Below are 15,289 nucleotides of genomic sequence, written 5' to 3'. Positions count from 1 at the left end.
AAGGCCTCAGTGGACATTCCTCCTGCTGTATTCTGGTGTTGAAACGGTCCAGCAGAGGGGAAAAAAAAAAAAAAAAATCCCAGGAAACCAAAAGTGCAACTGTCTGTCTCTCTCCGGAGAAAGAAAAAGGTGATAAAAAACTGGCCGAAAGCAAGCAGGGTGCTTTCCCCACTCTCGCTCTCCTGCCGCAGCTGAAAGAAATGTCTCTACCTCTGTGTGACCTTAAACAAGCTGCAAACTCCTTTGAAGAAGTTTTGCTCAGGTTTTCCTTCCCCCCCTCTCAGGCTCAGTTTAATGGCACAGAAAGGCACTAAATTAATTTCTGGGCATGGGGTGGCAACAGGGGATACACATCACAAAGTCACCCCAAGACACTATGTTTTGAACTTTCTAGCTGTCTAACTTTGGTTTTAACTTTCTACCTCTCTAACTTTGTTCTCTTCTAAATCAGTTTGTTTCTAACTTCCTACCTTTCTTACTTTCTACCTTTCAAACTTTGCATGTGTCTAACTTTCTATTTCTTAACAGAAAGTCAAAATGCAGGAAAAGCACTAGAACTGCAAACAGGCCTGGGTACAGCATGGCCTTTGCGGGTCACTGTCACACCAGGCCCTTACGGTCTCTCCCCATCTTTCTCGTAGGCTCCCTTCAGGTACAGGAGGCCTTGCTCACTGGTGGTTTTGGCTCTTCTCTGTTAAGGAAATGAGTTGAATTTCCTTCTCAAATCCAATAGGCTTTTATATTCAGGCTTCTCTGCTGCAGGAAACTGCACTCAGAGACCGGTGTTTGTGTCTGGACAATTCCAGAAAGTGAATGTAATCCCTGGACGTATAAAGAAAATGCCTATTCATCACCTCTTAGGCAATGAGAGGCAAACGTCAGGCCAGACCAGAGTGGCAGCCTCTTCACCAGTTCACTGGTTGAGCTGGTGCCAAGGCGAGCCCAGTCCCTAAATTTCCCTTGCATGCCTCAAGGCATGCCTCGTAAGATTTGCACTCGTTCAATGGACAGGATTGAGCCGGTCTCCCATGCGGCGAGCATCAGGCGACGTTCTCTTTGCCGCACATCGGTGACTCCAGGGGATTCTGGAGTAATACAGACATGCTGGCTAGAGGAGGCACAAAAGAGCGCTTTCCTTTCAAACACAGGAACCGGTAAAAAAGCGTGTTTTGTCTCTCACTGCCTGTGTTCCCTTCAACCCAGGGAGGCCGTATGGAGCCGATGACTTCCTGCCTGTGTTGACATATGTGCTAGCCCAGTGTGATACACCAGAGCTGGAGACTGCAATCGAATACATGATGGAGTTGCTGGATCCATCCTTGCTGCGTGGAGAAGGTCATCTGTTTTTTTTTTTTTTTAACTAGAAGTGCCTGAAGGACTAGCGAGGGGGCGTTCTTCCTCATAGCACAGTTGCTCTTCCCCCCATTTGAGTAGAAATCCTAGGAGGGGGAGACCTAATGACAGTGATGTTGGTAGTGTAGCAGGCGAATGTCATGAGCATTTCCACTGCTGGATAGCTTGCAGAGCACAAGCCCCAGCGGCCCAAATATGCGCTGCTGTGCATCGCTTTATGAGCAAATATGTAGTTTCCGACCGGTTTTGACCGAGCAGGCAAACATGTGCTCCGTGCAGGTGCCGAACGGCCTTAGCCTTTTGTGCCTGAAAATTTCCTGAGTATTTCTGGGGCAGCAGCACTCAGCTAATTGTGAGGCACATAAAGAGACATGGGTTAGGTGCTGTGTGAAAACTTTTGGGGGACTTCTTTGCACCTCTGGGGAAGTGCTTTTTGAGAATATTGTCCTCTTTTAATGATCTTTGCTTCTTCCTAATATTTGCTTCTCACAAAGCATTTTCATGAGCCCTAGGAATATATTTCTTGCGGCATTTCTTGCACGAGGGCTTAAGTCTGCTAGAGGCAAGGAAATCTGCCTCCTCACTGTTTCCATGGTAGCATTTTTAACGAAGAAGTTTTCTGCAAGGCTCCGGTAGGCCCCAGAATCTAAAACGTTTATGGGGAAGTGTTCCGGTTTGGCCAAATTTAGAAATATACCTCTGAGAGAAGGTACAAACCCCTTCCCCCACCCAGGTTCGGGAAAAAATAAATTTTCCTCGAAGGAAAGTGAAGGAGATAAAACTATTTACCAAACACACGGGAAAAGGAAAATAAGGCTAAATAATAAAATGTTTCGCTGTGGAGGAAAAACCTGGGAAAGTGTTAGAGTCCTCCCTTTGGTCTCCTCGGAGCTGGGGCTTGGGCCAGGGCCAGGCCCTCTGTGCCCGATGGAAAGTCCTCCCGATGTGCTCTGAGGTTGAAAGCAGTCCAGTAGAAAAGGGAGAAAATCCAGAATTCCAGAGAAGGAAAAGCAAAATCCAACTCTCAGTCTCTCTCCGGAGAACAAGAAACTGAAAAACAACTGGCCAAAAGCTGACTCGAAAGCAGCAAGCTGGGTGCTTCCTTGCTCCCCTGCCGCAGCTGGGGGGGGAAAAGTCACTATCTCTACTTGACCTTGAACAAGCCGCAAACTGCTTTGAAAAAGTTTTGCTCAGTTTTTCCTTCCCCCTCTCAGGCTTAGTTTAGAGGCACAGAAAAGCACAAAAATTAATTTCTGGGCATAAGCAGCAATATGGGATACACATCATAAGGTCACCCCAAGACATTCCACCCCTTATCCCATATTGTTGACTCAATGCCCAAACTAATATATTCTAATTCTACACACACATTAATACATATATATATATATATATATACACACACAGCTATGTATGAACAGTGACAGTGACACTCAGCAAGCAGTGGTACACAGGCATTTCACACTACAGGTGGTTTTCACCCAACAATCAGATCTCCCTGTGGTACACAACGTGTTGTTCCATCTTTCTGCATTACCCACCATGTGCAACCAGGTCCCTGAGCAAAGACAACCCCACGGATGGGTTGGTCTGTACTCGAGGCAGAATTTATCCACACAGGCTTTCCTATCAGACCTCTGACGTGCACTACTGGGACCTTATCTCCATCTGCTGTATGCAGGGATTCAGATTGGGCTGGACCCGTTCTATTGGTGGAACCTCGGGTGTTAACTAACCAGGTGGCCTTTGCTAGATGCTGGTCCCAATTTTTGAAAGTTCCCCCACCCAGTGCCTTCAAAGTGGTTTTCAACAATCCATTGCACCGTTCCACTTTGCCTGCAGCTGGTGCATGGTAAGGGATATGGTACACCCATTCAATGCCATGTTCTCTAGCCCAGGTGTTAATAAGGCTGTTCTTAAAATGAGTCCCATTGTCAGACTCGATTCTCTCAGGGGTGCCATGCCTCCAAAGGACTTGCTTTTCAAGGCCCAGGATGGTGTTCCGGGCAGTAGCGTGAGGCACAGGGTAGGTCTCCAGCCATCCTGTGGTGGCTTCTACCATTGTGAGCCCATAGCACTTGCCTTGGCGGGTTTGAGGCAGTGTGATGTAATCAACCTGCCAGGCCTCCCCATACTTGTATTTGGACCATTGCCCACCGTACCACAGAGGCTTCACCCGCTTGGCCTGCTTGATCGCAGCGCATGTCTCACAGTCATGGATCACCTGGGAGATACTGTCCATGGTCAGATCCACCCCTCGATCTCGTGCCCACTTATAGGTGGCATCTCTGCCCTGATGGCCTGAGGCATCATGGGCCCATTGAGCTAGGAACAACTCTCCCTTGTGTTTCCAGTCCAAGTCTATCTGTGACACTTCTATCTTTGCAGCCTGATCTACCTGCTTGTTGTTTTGGTGTTCTTCATTAGCCCTACTCTTGGGGACATGGGCATCTACATGGCGGACTTTCACAACCAGCTTTCTTACTCGGGCAGCGATGTTTTTCCACTCTTCAGCAGCCCAGATTGGTTTTCCCCTACGCTGCCAATTAGCTTTTTCCCACTTTTCTAACCATCCCCACAGAGCATTGGCTACCATCCATGAATCAGTGTAGAGGTAGAGCTTTGGCCACTTCTCTCTTTCAGCAATGTCCAGGGCTAGTTGAACAGCTTTGAGTTCAGCGAGTTGGCTTGATCCACCTTCTCCTTCAGTAGCTTCTGCAACCCGTCGTGTGGGACTCCATACGGCTGCTTTCCACTTTCGTTTCATCCCTACGATGCGACAAGAACCGTCGGTGAAAAGAGCGTAGTGTGTGTCTTCTGATGGCAGTTGGTTGTACGGTGGAGCTTCTTCAGCACGTATCACTTGTTCTTCTTCATCAGTGAGACCAAAGTTTTCACCTTCAGGCCAGTTTGTAATTATTTCCAAAATCCCAGGGCAGTTCAGTTTTCCGATACGGGCGCGCTGTGTGATAAGAGCAATCCATTTGCTCCATGTGGCAGTGGTGGCGTGGTGGGTAGAGGGAACCTCTGCTTTGAACATCCACCCCAGCACTGGTAGTCGAGGTGCCAGGAGGAGTTGTGCCTCAGTGCCAATTACCTCTGAGACGGCTTGGATTCCTTCATAGGCTGCCAAGATTTCCTTCTCTGTTGGGGTGTAGTTGGCTTCAGACCCTCTGTAGCTTCGGCTCCAAAATCCCAGTGGTCGACCCCGAGTCTCACCAGACACCTTCTGCCAAAGGCTCCAGGACAGGCCATGGCTCCCGGCTGCAGAGTAGAGCATGTTCTTCACCTCTGGTCCTGTCCTAACTGGGCCAAGGGCTACTGCATGAGCGATTTCCTGCTTGATTTGGGCAAAAGCTTGTTGCTGTTCAGGGCCCCAATGGAAATCGTTCTTCTTGCGGGTAACCAGGTAAAGAAGACTCACAATCTGGCTGTACTGAGGAATATGCATCCTCCAAAAGCCTATGGCACCTAGGAAAGCTTGTGTTTCCTTCTTGTTGGTTGGTGGTGACATTGCTGTGATCTTATTGATGACCTCAGTGGGAATCTGACGCCGTCCATCTTGCCATTTCATTCCCAGGAACTGGATCTCTCGGGCAGGTCCCTTGACTTTGCTCTTCTTAATGGCGAAACCAGCTTCCAGGAGAATCCGGATAACTTTCTCTCCTTTCTCAAACACTTCTGTTGCGGTGTTCCCCCCCAGAATGATGTCATCAATGTACTGCAAATGTTCTGGAGCCTCACCCTTTTCTAGTGCAGTCTGGATCAGTCCATGGCAGATGGTGGGACTATGCTTCCACCCCTGGGGCAGTCGGTTCCAGGTGTACTGCACACCCCTCCAGGTGAAAGCAAACTGGGGCCTGCACTCTGCTGCCAGAGGAATGGAGAAAAATGCATTGGCAATGTCAATAGTGGCGTACCACTTCGCTGCTTTGGACTCCAGCTCGTACTGGAGCTCCAACATGTCCGGCACGGCAGCGCTCAGTGGTGGAGTCACTTCATTCAGGGCACGATAGTCCACAGTCAATCTCCATTCTCCTTCAGATTTGCACACAGGCCAAATGGGGCTGTTGAAGGGTGAGTGGGTCTTGCTGACCACCCCTTGGCTCTCCAGCTCACGGATCATCTTGTGGATGGGAATCACAGCATCTCGAGTTGTCCGGTACTGCCGGCGATGCACTGTTGAGGTAGCAATTGGTACTCTTTGTTCTTCCACCTTCAGAAGGCTGACTGCAGACGGGTTCTCTGATAGCCCAGGCAAAGTGTTCAATTGCTTAATGCCCTCTGCCTCCACAGCAGCTATTCCAAAAGCCCACCTGAGTCCCTTTGGGTCTCTAAAATACCCGTTCCGGAGGAAGTCTATGCCCAAAATGCACGGGGCCTCTGGGCCAGTCACAATGAGATGTCTCTTCCACTCATTTCCAGTCAGGCTCACCTCAGCTTCCACCAAGGTCAAATTTTGTGATCCACCTGTTACACCAGCAATAGAAACAGATTCTACCCCCACATGCTGCGATGGAATTATTGTACACTGCGCACCAGTGTCAACCAAGGCATCATATCTTTGTGGTTCTGATGTACCAGGCCAACGAATCCACACAGTCCAAAAAACACGGTTTTCCCTGACCTCTACCTGGCTAGAGGCAGGGCCCCTCTATGCCTGGTTATCCTTCTTTCCCTGGGCCTGTATATTAGAGGTTCCTTCATGGGAATTGGACATGCCATCGTCTTTTCCATCATTTCCGGCAGTTTGGCTACAGGCAACTGGAGCTACTTCCTTTTTGGTAGATCCTCCTTTCTGAGACTTGTGCTCCTTCAATTCACTCACTCGTGCTGCCAGAGCAGAAGTGGGTTGTCCACCCCACTTCCTCATGTTTTCCCCACTGTCACACAGGAAATTCCACAGCTCACTTCATGGGATGTACCTTCTCTCTGGGGAACGTCCATGGAGAAGGCACTCTTTAATCTCCTGGTGATTCCTTTCCATCTTATCTTCCATTTTCTGCATACGTGTTTCCACAGCTGCGATTCTTGCATGTGTTGGGCCATGCACAGAGTCTGCATATGCTCGGAGCTTCACTGCCATATCCCACACGGTCTCATTTGCACCGTAGTCCGGTTTCATTATTGCTAAAGCAGAAGCGTATTCTGGTGGCCCAAGATGTACGGAATAACTCTGGCCCGGTCTGGACTTCTCAATCCTGGGTCATTTGCGAAGATAACCTCTACCACCCCTAGTTCTCTCAGGCGCTGGATCCCTTGTTCTATGGTCTTCCACTGGGTTTGCTGCATGTAGAGATCATCTCCGCACATATATCTTTTGGCCACGCCTGTCAAAACCCGCCTCCAAAGACTGGTAGAGTCAGCCCCCCTTTTCATCACTGGATCATGTGACAGGGATCCCAAATGCCTCGCGTCAGCACCGTCCAGCATCACATCATCACCTGCCGCATCCCAAATACGGACCATCCAACTTATTATGGATTCATCGGACCGTCGGGTGTAATCCTTTCTTAGGCTGTGAAGGTCCTTTATGGACATGGACTCAGTAATGGTTTGTGTGCCTGAGTCCGTTGGTGGTTTTGAGGTTCCTTCCCCTGCATCTTTTGAGGTCCCTTCCCCTGCATCATCATCATCTTTCACTGGGCGATCAGTTTTGGTTGTGTGCTTTTTCCTTGTGACAGGAGCCACTGTCAGTGGCTTAGACTCTCCATCTGGTTTGGGCTGGCTGTCTGGTTTATCTGCAGCCTGAGTGACTGGGGTATCTGCAGGCTTTGCTGATTGATCTTCCTGCCTCTCTACCATTACCTGCTGCAATGTGCGATAGGCATATGCCAAAGCTCAACATATTGCAAGGAGCTTGTTCTCATTGGAATTGTCATTGTATTTCTCTTTCAGATATTTTGCCACCTCAGCTGGTTTCTGAACTTTTTCAGGGGGAAACTTGCAAACCATTGGGTCAGAGAATTTCTTCAAGATTTGGCCCATATCCTCCCATTCCCCACACCACTCAGGATGTTCCACCTCTGGGTCAGGTGTCTCATCAGTCACCCTGGAAATCTGAGCTCTTATTCTAGACAAGCTGCGAGACATACAGAGCACATAGAGGAAGCTTACCAGATTAAATACCAGGAGGGTGGTCTCTTTAACATCCAGGGGAAACTGAACATTCTCAAAAGATGACCTATCAAATTTAAAGGGAAGGGAAACCCCATCTCCTCCTCCTCTAACAATCTGGGTGCAATTACTAATAAATTCCCAAAACAGGCTACTGAAGCTAGGACTGGGGTTAGGACGGAGAAACCACTTATCATACACACTTCGAACAGCTGCCTGTACCTCTGTCAACTTCTTATAAATCATTATCACCGAGCACAAGAAGATAGAAATCCTGATTCGTCTCCCTGCTCTGTAAAATTTACATATCAGGGACAAGATTGGAGCAAGTTGTGGATAGGCAAACAACCCTAGGGACCAAAAAAAAAATCAGTACCTCAATGAAGCCTAAGGACCAAAAAGACATGAGTACATCAAGACAGAGAGACATTATGAACTCAACCAACATGGTGATTACTTTACTCCAACACAGAATAAGTAAATTCAAACCAAAATGTAATTAGCACAGGTTTTTTATTTTTTTCACTTTCCTTCGAGCCGCACATTGGGCGCCACTAAATTTGTTCCGGTTTGGCCAAATTTAGAAATATACCTCTGAGAGAAGGTACAAACCCCTTCCCCCACCCAGGTTCGGGAAAAAATAAATTTTCCTCGAAGGAAAGTGAAGGAGATAAAACTATTTACCAAACACACGGGAAAAGGAAAATAAGGCTAAATAATAAAATGTTTCGCTGTGGAGGAAAAACCTGGGAAAGTGTTGGAGTCCTCCCTTTGGTCTCCTTGGAGCTGGGGCTTCCTTGCTCCCCTGCCGCAGCTGGGGGGGGGAAAAGTCACTATCTCTACTTGACCTTGAACAAGCTGCAAACTGCTTTGAAAAAGTTTTGCTCAGTTTTTCCTTCCCCCTCTCAGGCTCAGTTTAGAGGCACAGAAAAGCACAAAAATTAATTTCTGGGCATAAGCAGCAATATGGGATACACATCATAAGGTCACCCCAAGACAGGAAGTTTAAAGGTTCTCGCAGCCGTTTAGGTATATGTACGCATTTCCTATTCCCGCCGTATCTTGGCTTTCTGAAGTTGCCGTATCCTCTCGCATACCAGCACGCCCATGACGAGGCTGATGGCCGGTCTGAAAGCCTCGCAGAGTCAGACCTAGAGATGGTCAGAATTGACTCATGAGACTTTGCAGTCACAGTGAAAGCCAAGAACATAACTGATGAAAGAAGACGTTCTGGACACAAGAAGTAGATGTTCTTGTTACGGAACATTAAGCGCGTATAAGAAGGAATGTGCATGTGATATGTCACCAACTATACTTTCGCTTGTATAGCTAATTGTATTACTGCTTGAATGGTCATTGCTTGTTAGATAGCTTTGTCATTGTTTGTTAACAGCCAATCTTAATAAGCCACCGTAATTGTGAAGAGGTATAAGAGCAGCAGCAGAGAATAAAGAAAAACTTTTACTTCTTACGGCTTTGGATTACGACGAGCGTGCGCATCGTTACATCTGTCTCGGCAAAGCAATGCGCCTGGGAGAATTCACAACGCGATTCCTCCAATTTGGCACCGGTCCATTCCTCGCCTGGCGTACGGAGCATCCTCGAGTGCATCGTTAGCAATCTTAGCATGGAAAATACTTGAGACGCAAAGCTGGAGATCGTTAGCGCGCTTGAAAAGCGGAAAGATTTCCCGGACTATTAAGTCAGGTTGTTTTTAATGCAGCAAAGGAAGTCTGTCCGTTGGCCGGGCCTGTCTTTGGCACTAGCTCAGCTCTACAGTGCAGAAAAAATTGTGTAGCGCTTTGGGGTCGTGCATTTCAACTGTAATGTATTGTCCAATTTATCTCATGGGTCTGATGCCTTAGGTTTTCACTTTTGTATATTTCAAATTTTGTACTGCTCGGTGCGTGACTCTGAAGTTTCTTGTAGCCTGTTAATTTCTGCTCTCTCGTGCTAAGCAGACATAACAAAGCCTCTCTGGCCCCGCTTTCCAAGGACACCGAGACCATCCTAGGCCAAAAGTATAAACCAAAGAGCCGCAAAGGGGGAAACGAGCCGACGGAAAAAGCTTTGAATTTGAAGAATTAACCCTGCTATGCCAACAAACCAAACCTATGAAAGAGTGAAGAACTCGTGACCTGGGGTCTGTCTCAGGGTCCATTTTGAGAATTGCTTCAGGTCCCAGTGCCTTTGAAGACCTTTCAAACAAATACCTCTTTTAATCCTTTACTCCTGTTGATGCCTTTTCCTGGTCTTAAAATCAAGAGTCAAACACGGTTAGAAGGGGAAAAGGGATTTTACCTTGGTATTTATTTTAAGGATCCTTAGGTGCACACGTCCAGGTCATATGCATCGAGATGCAACCCCCCGAGTACCTCCCCAACAAATAGAGCTTTCTTTCCCTTTCCTTTTTGTTGGGAAGGATGAAAGTTTGGCAAGAAAGTTTCACAGATATGTAGGCTTGGCAGAAAGATCTCTGAATGTAGAAACTGAGGATGAGGTAGAAATGGAATCAAGTTTTGATATAGAGTAAAAGACGTTTTGCTGAAACACTGATTGCTGAGTAACTGAGAAGGCAAAGGTTGGAGATGAGTTGGAAGGAGATTTTTAGGATGAGGACAAAGGTACGTGACTACAAACAAAGATGTTTTTCACCAAGTAAATAACTCTCAAGAAGAGCAAAAGTAAATAGAAAACATGTCTTTACCAAAAAAGAGAGATATCACAGGCAAACAAGAAATGTCGATGTAGCAAGAGGAAGAGAGGTCTGGGATTTTCCATTGTAAGCTTAAATTGTAACATACTTACTCTTGTGATTGGATAATCATGACTATAATATGGTGATGGTAGTAGTTATGATAGGCTATAGGCTGTCATAGGTTAGCAAGCATAGTCCCGGAAGGGATGTCCTTGCTGAGGGGTGCTTACAGTTTCCTCTGGGACCTGATAGAACCTATCAGCTGGCCAGTTTGAATATGGACAATTCTTTAAGCCACTTAAAATTGTGACCGCCTCTGTGATCCACACTTAAGAATAGACAAACTCCCCCTCCGAGCTCTCTCTCGTTTCCGGTGCTGGGGCAGGTTGCTGCAGGCCCTGTGTGGGGGCCAGTGGGCCCGGCCAGGCCCTGCTTGGGCCAGGCCAGGCTGGGCCACGGCCATCCTGGAGTCGATGGACCTGTTCCAGCCATGGACCCCCCCCCCCCCCCACTGCCTTGCCGTGGGCAGCCAGAGCGGCTTGGCTCTCCCCCCTCTCCCCTGCGATAAGAAAAATTCAACATTCCAGCTGCAAAGCTGCAAGGCTGAGGTGAGAGTAACCCTTTTATTGCTGTGAAGAGCTGAAAACATGAGGGAAGAGAGGGAGGAGATGCTTAAAGCTGAAATTCTGTTGTGAAGCTATGATACGTCAGAGTATCCCGTTGTCATTTCATGAAGATATGGGGGGTGGAGTGTTCAACTTGTAAGCAAAAGCACCTGCACTGAGATAGGCAGATGCTGACGCAGCTGTAATTTCATGAGAAGTTTGGACAGGGAGAGATGGACCAGATGAGGACTTTTGCTCCAAATGGGAAAGGAGAAACCTCAGTTCCTAGAGATGCTCCCAGAGATAGTCCTAACGATGAAGATGATGAAGACCCTTTGCTCCCAGGGAAGGAGAAGGGCCTCTGGTTTTGTTTCTGAACGGCTCAACCTTAAAATTGTACCCCAAAAAACTTCAAGAGTGGGCCCTCGAAAGCAGTTCGGGAAAAGCTGCAAGTCGGGGGAAGGGACTCACATGCAGGCAGAGAGACTCCTCTTCCTAAACGGACTGAACAATATTTGGAAGTGGGCGGCTGGCTCGTTGTGATAATGTTTTCATAGCATGAGCAAGAAGAGACTTCTCTTTCTAAATGGACTGAACAAGGTTATTATGGAAGTGGTAAACAGACTGAACATCTTAAGGGTTGTCTTTTTACATTGTCAGTGGGAGAAGGGAGGAAGGTGGGGGGAGGAGGAGAGTTCTGAAGGTGGCATAATTTTTTTTTTTCCTCTTTTAGGTCTGTTAATAAACTTCTTTATATTCTTTCAAGTTTGGTGCCTGCTTTGCATTTCTCCTAATTCTTATCTCACAGAAGATAAACAGTAATGAGTATTTTAGACCAAACCACTACATATAAATATAAAATATTTATAAATATAAAGGTATTGTGTATGGTGCTTACTGGTTGTTATGTATTAAGATACTCTGCAAAGAAAAGTATCTAATGCTTTGTAACTTGAACAGAAAGCGACTTCAGGTATGCCTACAGCCGGAGCTGGCAGCTGTAGGGCTGGCTCTTGATACCCACTCCCTGAAATGCTGTAACCTCGCCTATGCAATAAACAGCTTTCGAGAAAGCCGCCTGAAATCCGGACATCCTTCGTGAAACTTTCTCCTATGCCTTTTCAATCCTGTAGAGCGAGGACAAACTGAATTGTATCTTAGATTCAGCTTTTTTGTATGCTTTACTGTTCAAAAGATCAAATCCAGACTTGATCAGCACAACTCCCCAGTAACCAGCAGTGAGAAATAAATTTTAAGGTTTGGATCCTGTTCTAGTGCACCAGAGGCCAATCGATCTGCTTCCGCTCTGAAAACATCAGCAACACCAAACTGAGCTGCCAGCACGAAGCACCTCGCCGCTCCTACCCCACCTTGGAAAGCACAGGCCCTTCCTTTCCCTGCTACAGCATCACCCCCGCCCAGCGCGGCCGTAGCTCGGAGACCCGGGGCACACCACCAGCACGGGACGGCAGCTGCCCATTCTCCTGCCAGCTCGGGGACATCCCGCCCTGACACGCGGTCCGGGGCTTCCTCGAAAACCGATTCCCCTTTCCGCTCCCTCCACTGAGCGATGCGGGGGCGCGAAACGCTGCGGCACATTCCTCGGGCCAAGACACGCTTTAATGCTGGCACTGAACTACACAAAATAGCATTCTTCTTCACATTCCCGGTATCTTTAATCCTCTGCTAAAACAAATAGTCCACGGGACAGGTGTTGCCAAACCCCTCCGCAAACCTACACTACTGCTTACGTGGAAGTTCCTTACCGACCTCCTTCACCACCTCCTCGAGGAGCCTGAACCGGCAGACCGATGGATTTCAATCCTAAATTAGGTTCTCTAGTTTCTCTGCCCCTTCTCTACAACTTTTTCCTTCACTTTTCTCTTCCAGCCCCCTAGTTCTGTCTAAAACAATGCATCTAAATAATAATAGAGATAACAATATATCAAGTTCAGATAAAGGCACTGAAATCAGTAGTTCCGATGTTACAACCTTCTCACAGATTAACACAAGTTTCCAAAGAACTCTCTCGGAACAGGGAAAGAAGAGAAAGCACACAGACTTTCAATGCAGTACTCTAAAACCGGTGAGAGATTTAGTCTCTGTTGGAGCGAAAGCTCCTCTGGACTCAGGCCCAGAGGGAAGCCAAAGGACAGGGATTGAATTAAAACCTTTGGACAAGCCGAGATACATGAAGCCACACCAAAGTGAAATAGAAATATAGATTTTTAACTTCCATAGAAACATATGCTAAGTGCCTTAAACATTAAAAAGCTGTAGCAGAGACCTTAAACACAGTTCTTGCTGCAGCAGTGTTACCTTTTCACAGAATTCCTTACTTTAGACAATATATAGATAGAATTACACTGTTCACATTTTTTAGATAGTGTTCACATAAACAATAGGAAGGCTGGGAGTTGGAGAGAGTGAGAAGGTGCCCCCTGAGCCTCCTTTTCTCCAGGCTCAGCCATCCCCAGCTCCCTCAGCCGCTCCTTGTCACACCTGTGCTCCAGACCCTTCCCCAGCTCCGTTCCCTTCTCTGGACATGCTCCAACTTCATGACAAAAAGCATCAACAGAAACATGGGACCTGTTTTTTTGTTTCAGAAAAAGGATTCAGAGCTACACAGTTTGATTCTTTTGCCACAGTTTGATTCTTTTGCCACATCTTTTGTCATGCACTCAGATTCATGGACAACACAATCATCTCTTTGCAGCTGATCAAGAGCCAAAAAAGAGGCCAACAAAGGTGAACTAGAAGACTCTGTAGAAGCAGAGGACAACTCTGAGAACTGCAGAACAGCTCTGCAAGGCACACACACATTTCCAAAAAGGAGCAAACAAAGTGACCTCTAGTACTACCATGTGTCCTCTCAACAAAACCACTGCAGAATCCAACAGGTAAAGCTTTCCTCATCCAAGCAGCCAAATGTCCACATGGATGGACTACATTTTTGGTCTCACCTGACGGAATTTCTCCTGGGTTTCTGCTTCCTCTTCTCCCAGTGTCCTCAGCTCCATCCACAACTGTTCCTGTTGCTCCTCTGCTTCCTTCAGCAGCTGCTCTAGGCGGGCTTTCTCTACGCAGAGCTCTTCGTTTGCTCTTTCACAGAAGTTCAGCTTCTCCTGCTCAGAGATCTTTTCTCTCTCCATCTCGTCCACTTTAGCAGACAAAACTTCCTTCTCTTGCTCCAGCTACAGTCACAGAAGCATAGAGGAAATAAAGTACAGGGAGAATTACTATGAAAGATTGGCTCAGACACAAAAGGAACACTGCCACAGTCAGTTGGTCAGACTGTCCCCTCAGGCAAGAAGGCTGAGAAGCAGCTGCAGCTGGAGACGAACACCTGGCAGTATCTCTGGCAACTCTGCTCACCTGCCACACATGTTTGTTCAGCTGCACTTTGTCCAATGCAAGAGCTTCATTGATGCTGCTCATCTTTGCTGCTGCAGCCTGTAGATCAGTTCTTTCAGCATTCAGCTTGTTCTGAGCCCCTGTCAGCTCTGCCACTGACCGCTCTGCCTGGAGAGGCAAAAGAACGATGGGACAACAAGAGCAGCAAAATCCCAGACTGCAAGCAGCAACTCCACCTCCCCTGTCTCTGACTTACTGCCAGGGCAAAGCTCCCAATAAGCTCATGGGGACCAATGACCCCAAAGAGCCTGTCTGGTTGGATTACCATTTTCCAAGAACAACAACAGTGTCCCTCTCTTTTACTGCCAGAAACAGCATCTGGGCTTATCTGCCTGGCACAACTCCCTCTCCCACAGGTGCTGCCTCGGTGTCCATACCTTCCCCAGAGCCACAGCAAACTCATCCTTCTCTTGCTCCAGCAGATCCTTCCGAAGCTGCAATTTCTCCAGTGTCTGTCTCTTGACTACCAACTCAACAATAAGAGCCAATAGAAACTGCATACACAAATCTGTGTAATACCTATGTAGTACTTGAGAAAGGCTTACGACTGTTAGAATTAGACCAGGATAGGTTAAGAAAAGAAAAACTAGAATTGTGTATTAATCTTATTGGTCAGTTAACAAATATAATCCACACTTCTGTAAGAAAAAATATAGAGTGTATAGTATATAGTATAGAGTGTATAATGTATAGTGTGTATAGTGTGTATAAAGCATACAGAGTATAGAGTATATGGAGCATATAGAACATACAGAAGAAGCTGGTTTTGCCTGCTGTTGCTGCTTGGCTTTATCATGTAACCCCCTTTGAACTCTGCCTTCAAGAAAACTATGAGACTATGAAATAAAGAACTTAGCAGAACGGCAGCCTCCTCTGCTCCATTACCCTGGTCCGAGAAGGAAGGGTACCCCGTCAAAAGCTCAACATGTCTCATATATCAAATCTCAAAAATCACATGCATACTTATGGAATACTTTATAGTTTAAAAAAATATTTCAAACCAACCCTGACCTGCACCTGGCATCAACTATCTATTATCCACGGAAAGGAAAGTCTGGTGCCCCAGCCCACCAGGTGCAGAGGGTGAGCCGTCCAGGGAAGG

General features: G+C 47.0%; 1 protein-coding gene and 1 long non-coding RNA gene across 2 annotated transcripts; both read right to left on the bottom strand.

Moving 5' to 3' along the window:
- Positions 1–8,516: 8,516 nt before the first annotated feature.
- LOC121663494 lies at positions 8,517–9,373 on the bottom strand. The gene is made up of 2 exons (XR_006015653.1): positions 8,943–9,373; positions 8,517–8,621 (listed from the first exon to the last, which is right to left on the bottom strand). It is a non-coding gene; the product is annotated as an uncharacterized LOC121663494 (long non-coding RNA).
- A 3,984-nt stretch (positions 9,374–13,357) lies between these two features.
- On the bottom strand, positions 13,358–14,707 carry LOC121663490 (centrosome-associated protein CEP250-like). Its single transcript, XM_042025795.1, has 3 exons — positions 14,565–14,707; positions 14,149–14,295; positions 13,358–13,967 (listed from the first exon to the last, which is right to left on the bottom strand). The coding sequence occupies exons 1-3, from the start codon at positions 14,685–14,687 to the stop codon at positions 13,719–13,721; spliced, it is 519 nt and encodes a 172-aa protein (XP_041881729.1). The 5' UTR covers positions 14,688–14,707; the 3' UTR covers positions 13,358–13,718.
- Positions 14,708–15,289: the final 582 nt, after the last annotated feature.

Source organism: Corvus kubaryi, unplaced genomic scaffold (genome assembly GCF_017639235.1).
Source record: "Corvus kubaryi isolate FWS band 111438036 unplaced genomic scaffold, C.kubaryi_AGA036_p1.0 37284, whole genome shotgun sequence".
NCBI lineage: Eukaryota > Metazoa > Chordata > Aves > Passeriformes > Corvidae > Corvus > Corvus kubaryi.
The sequence above is the reverse complement of the archived record's forward strand: the minus strand, read 5'-3'. Positions and strand labels throughout refer to the sequence as shown.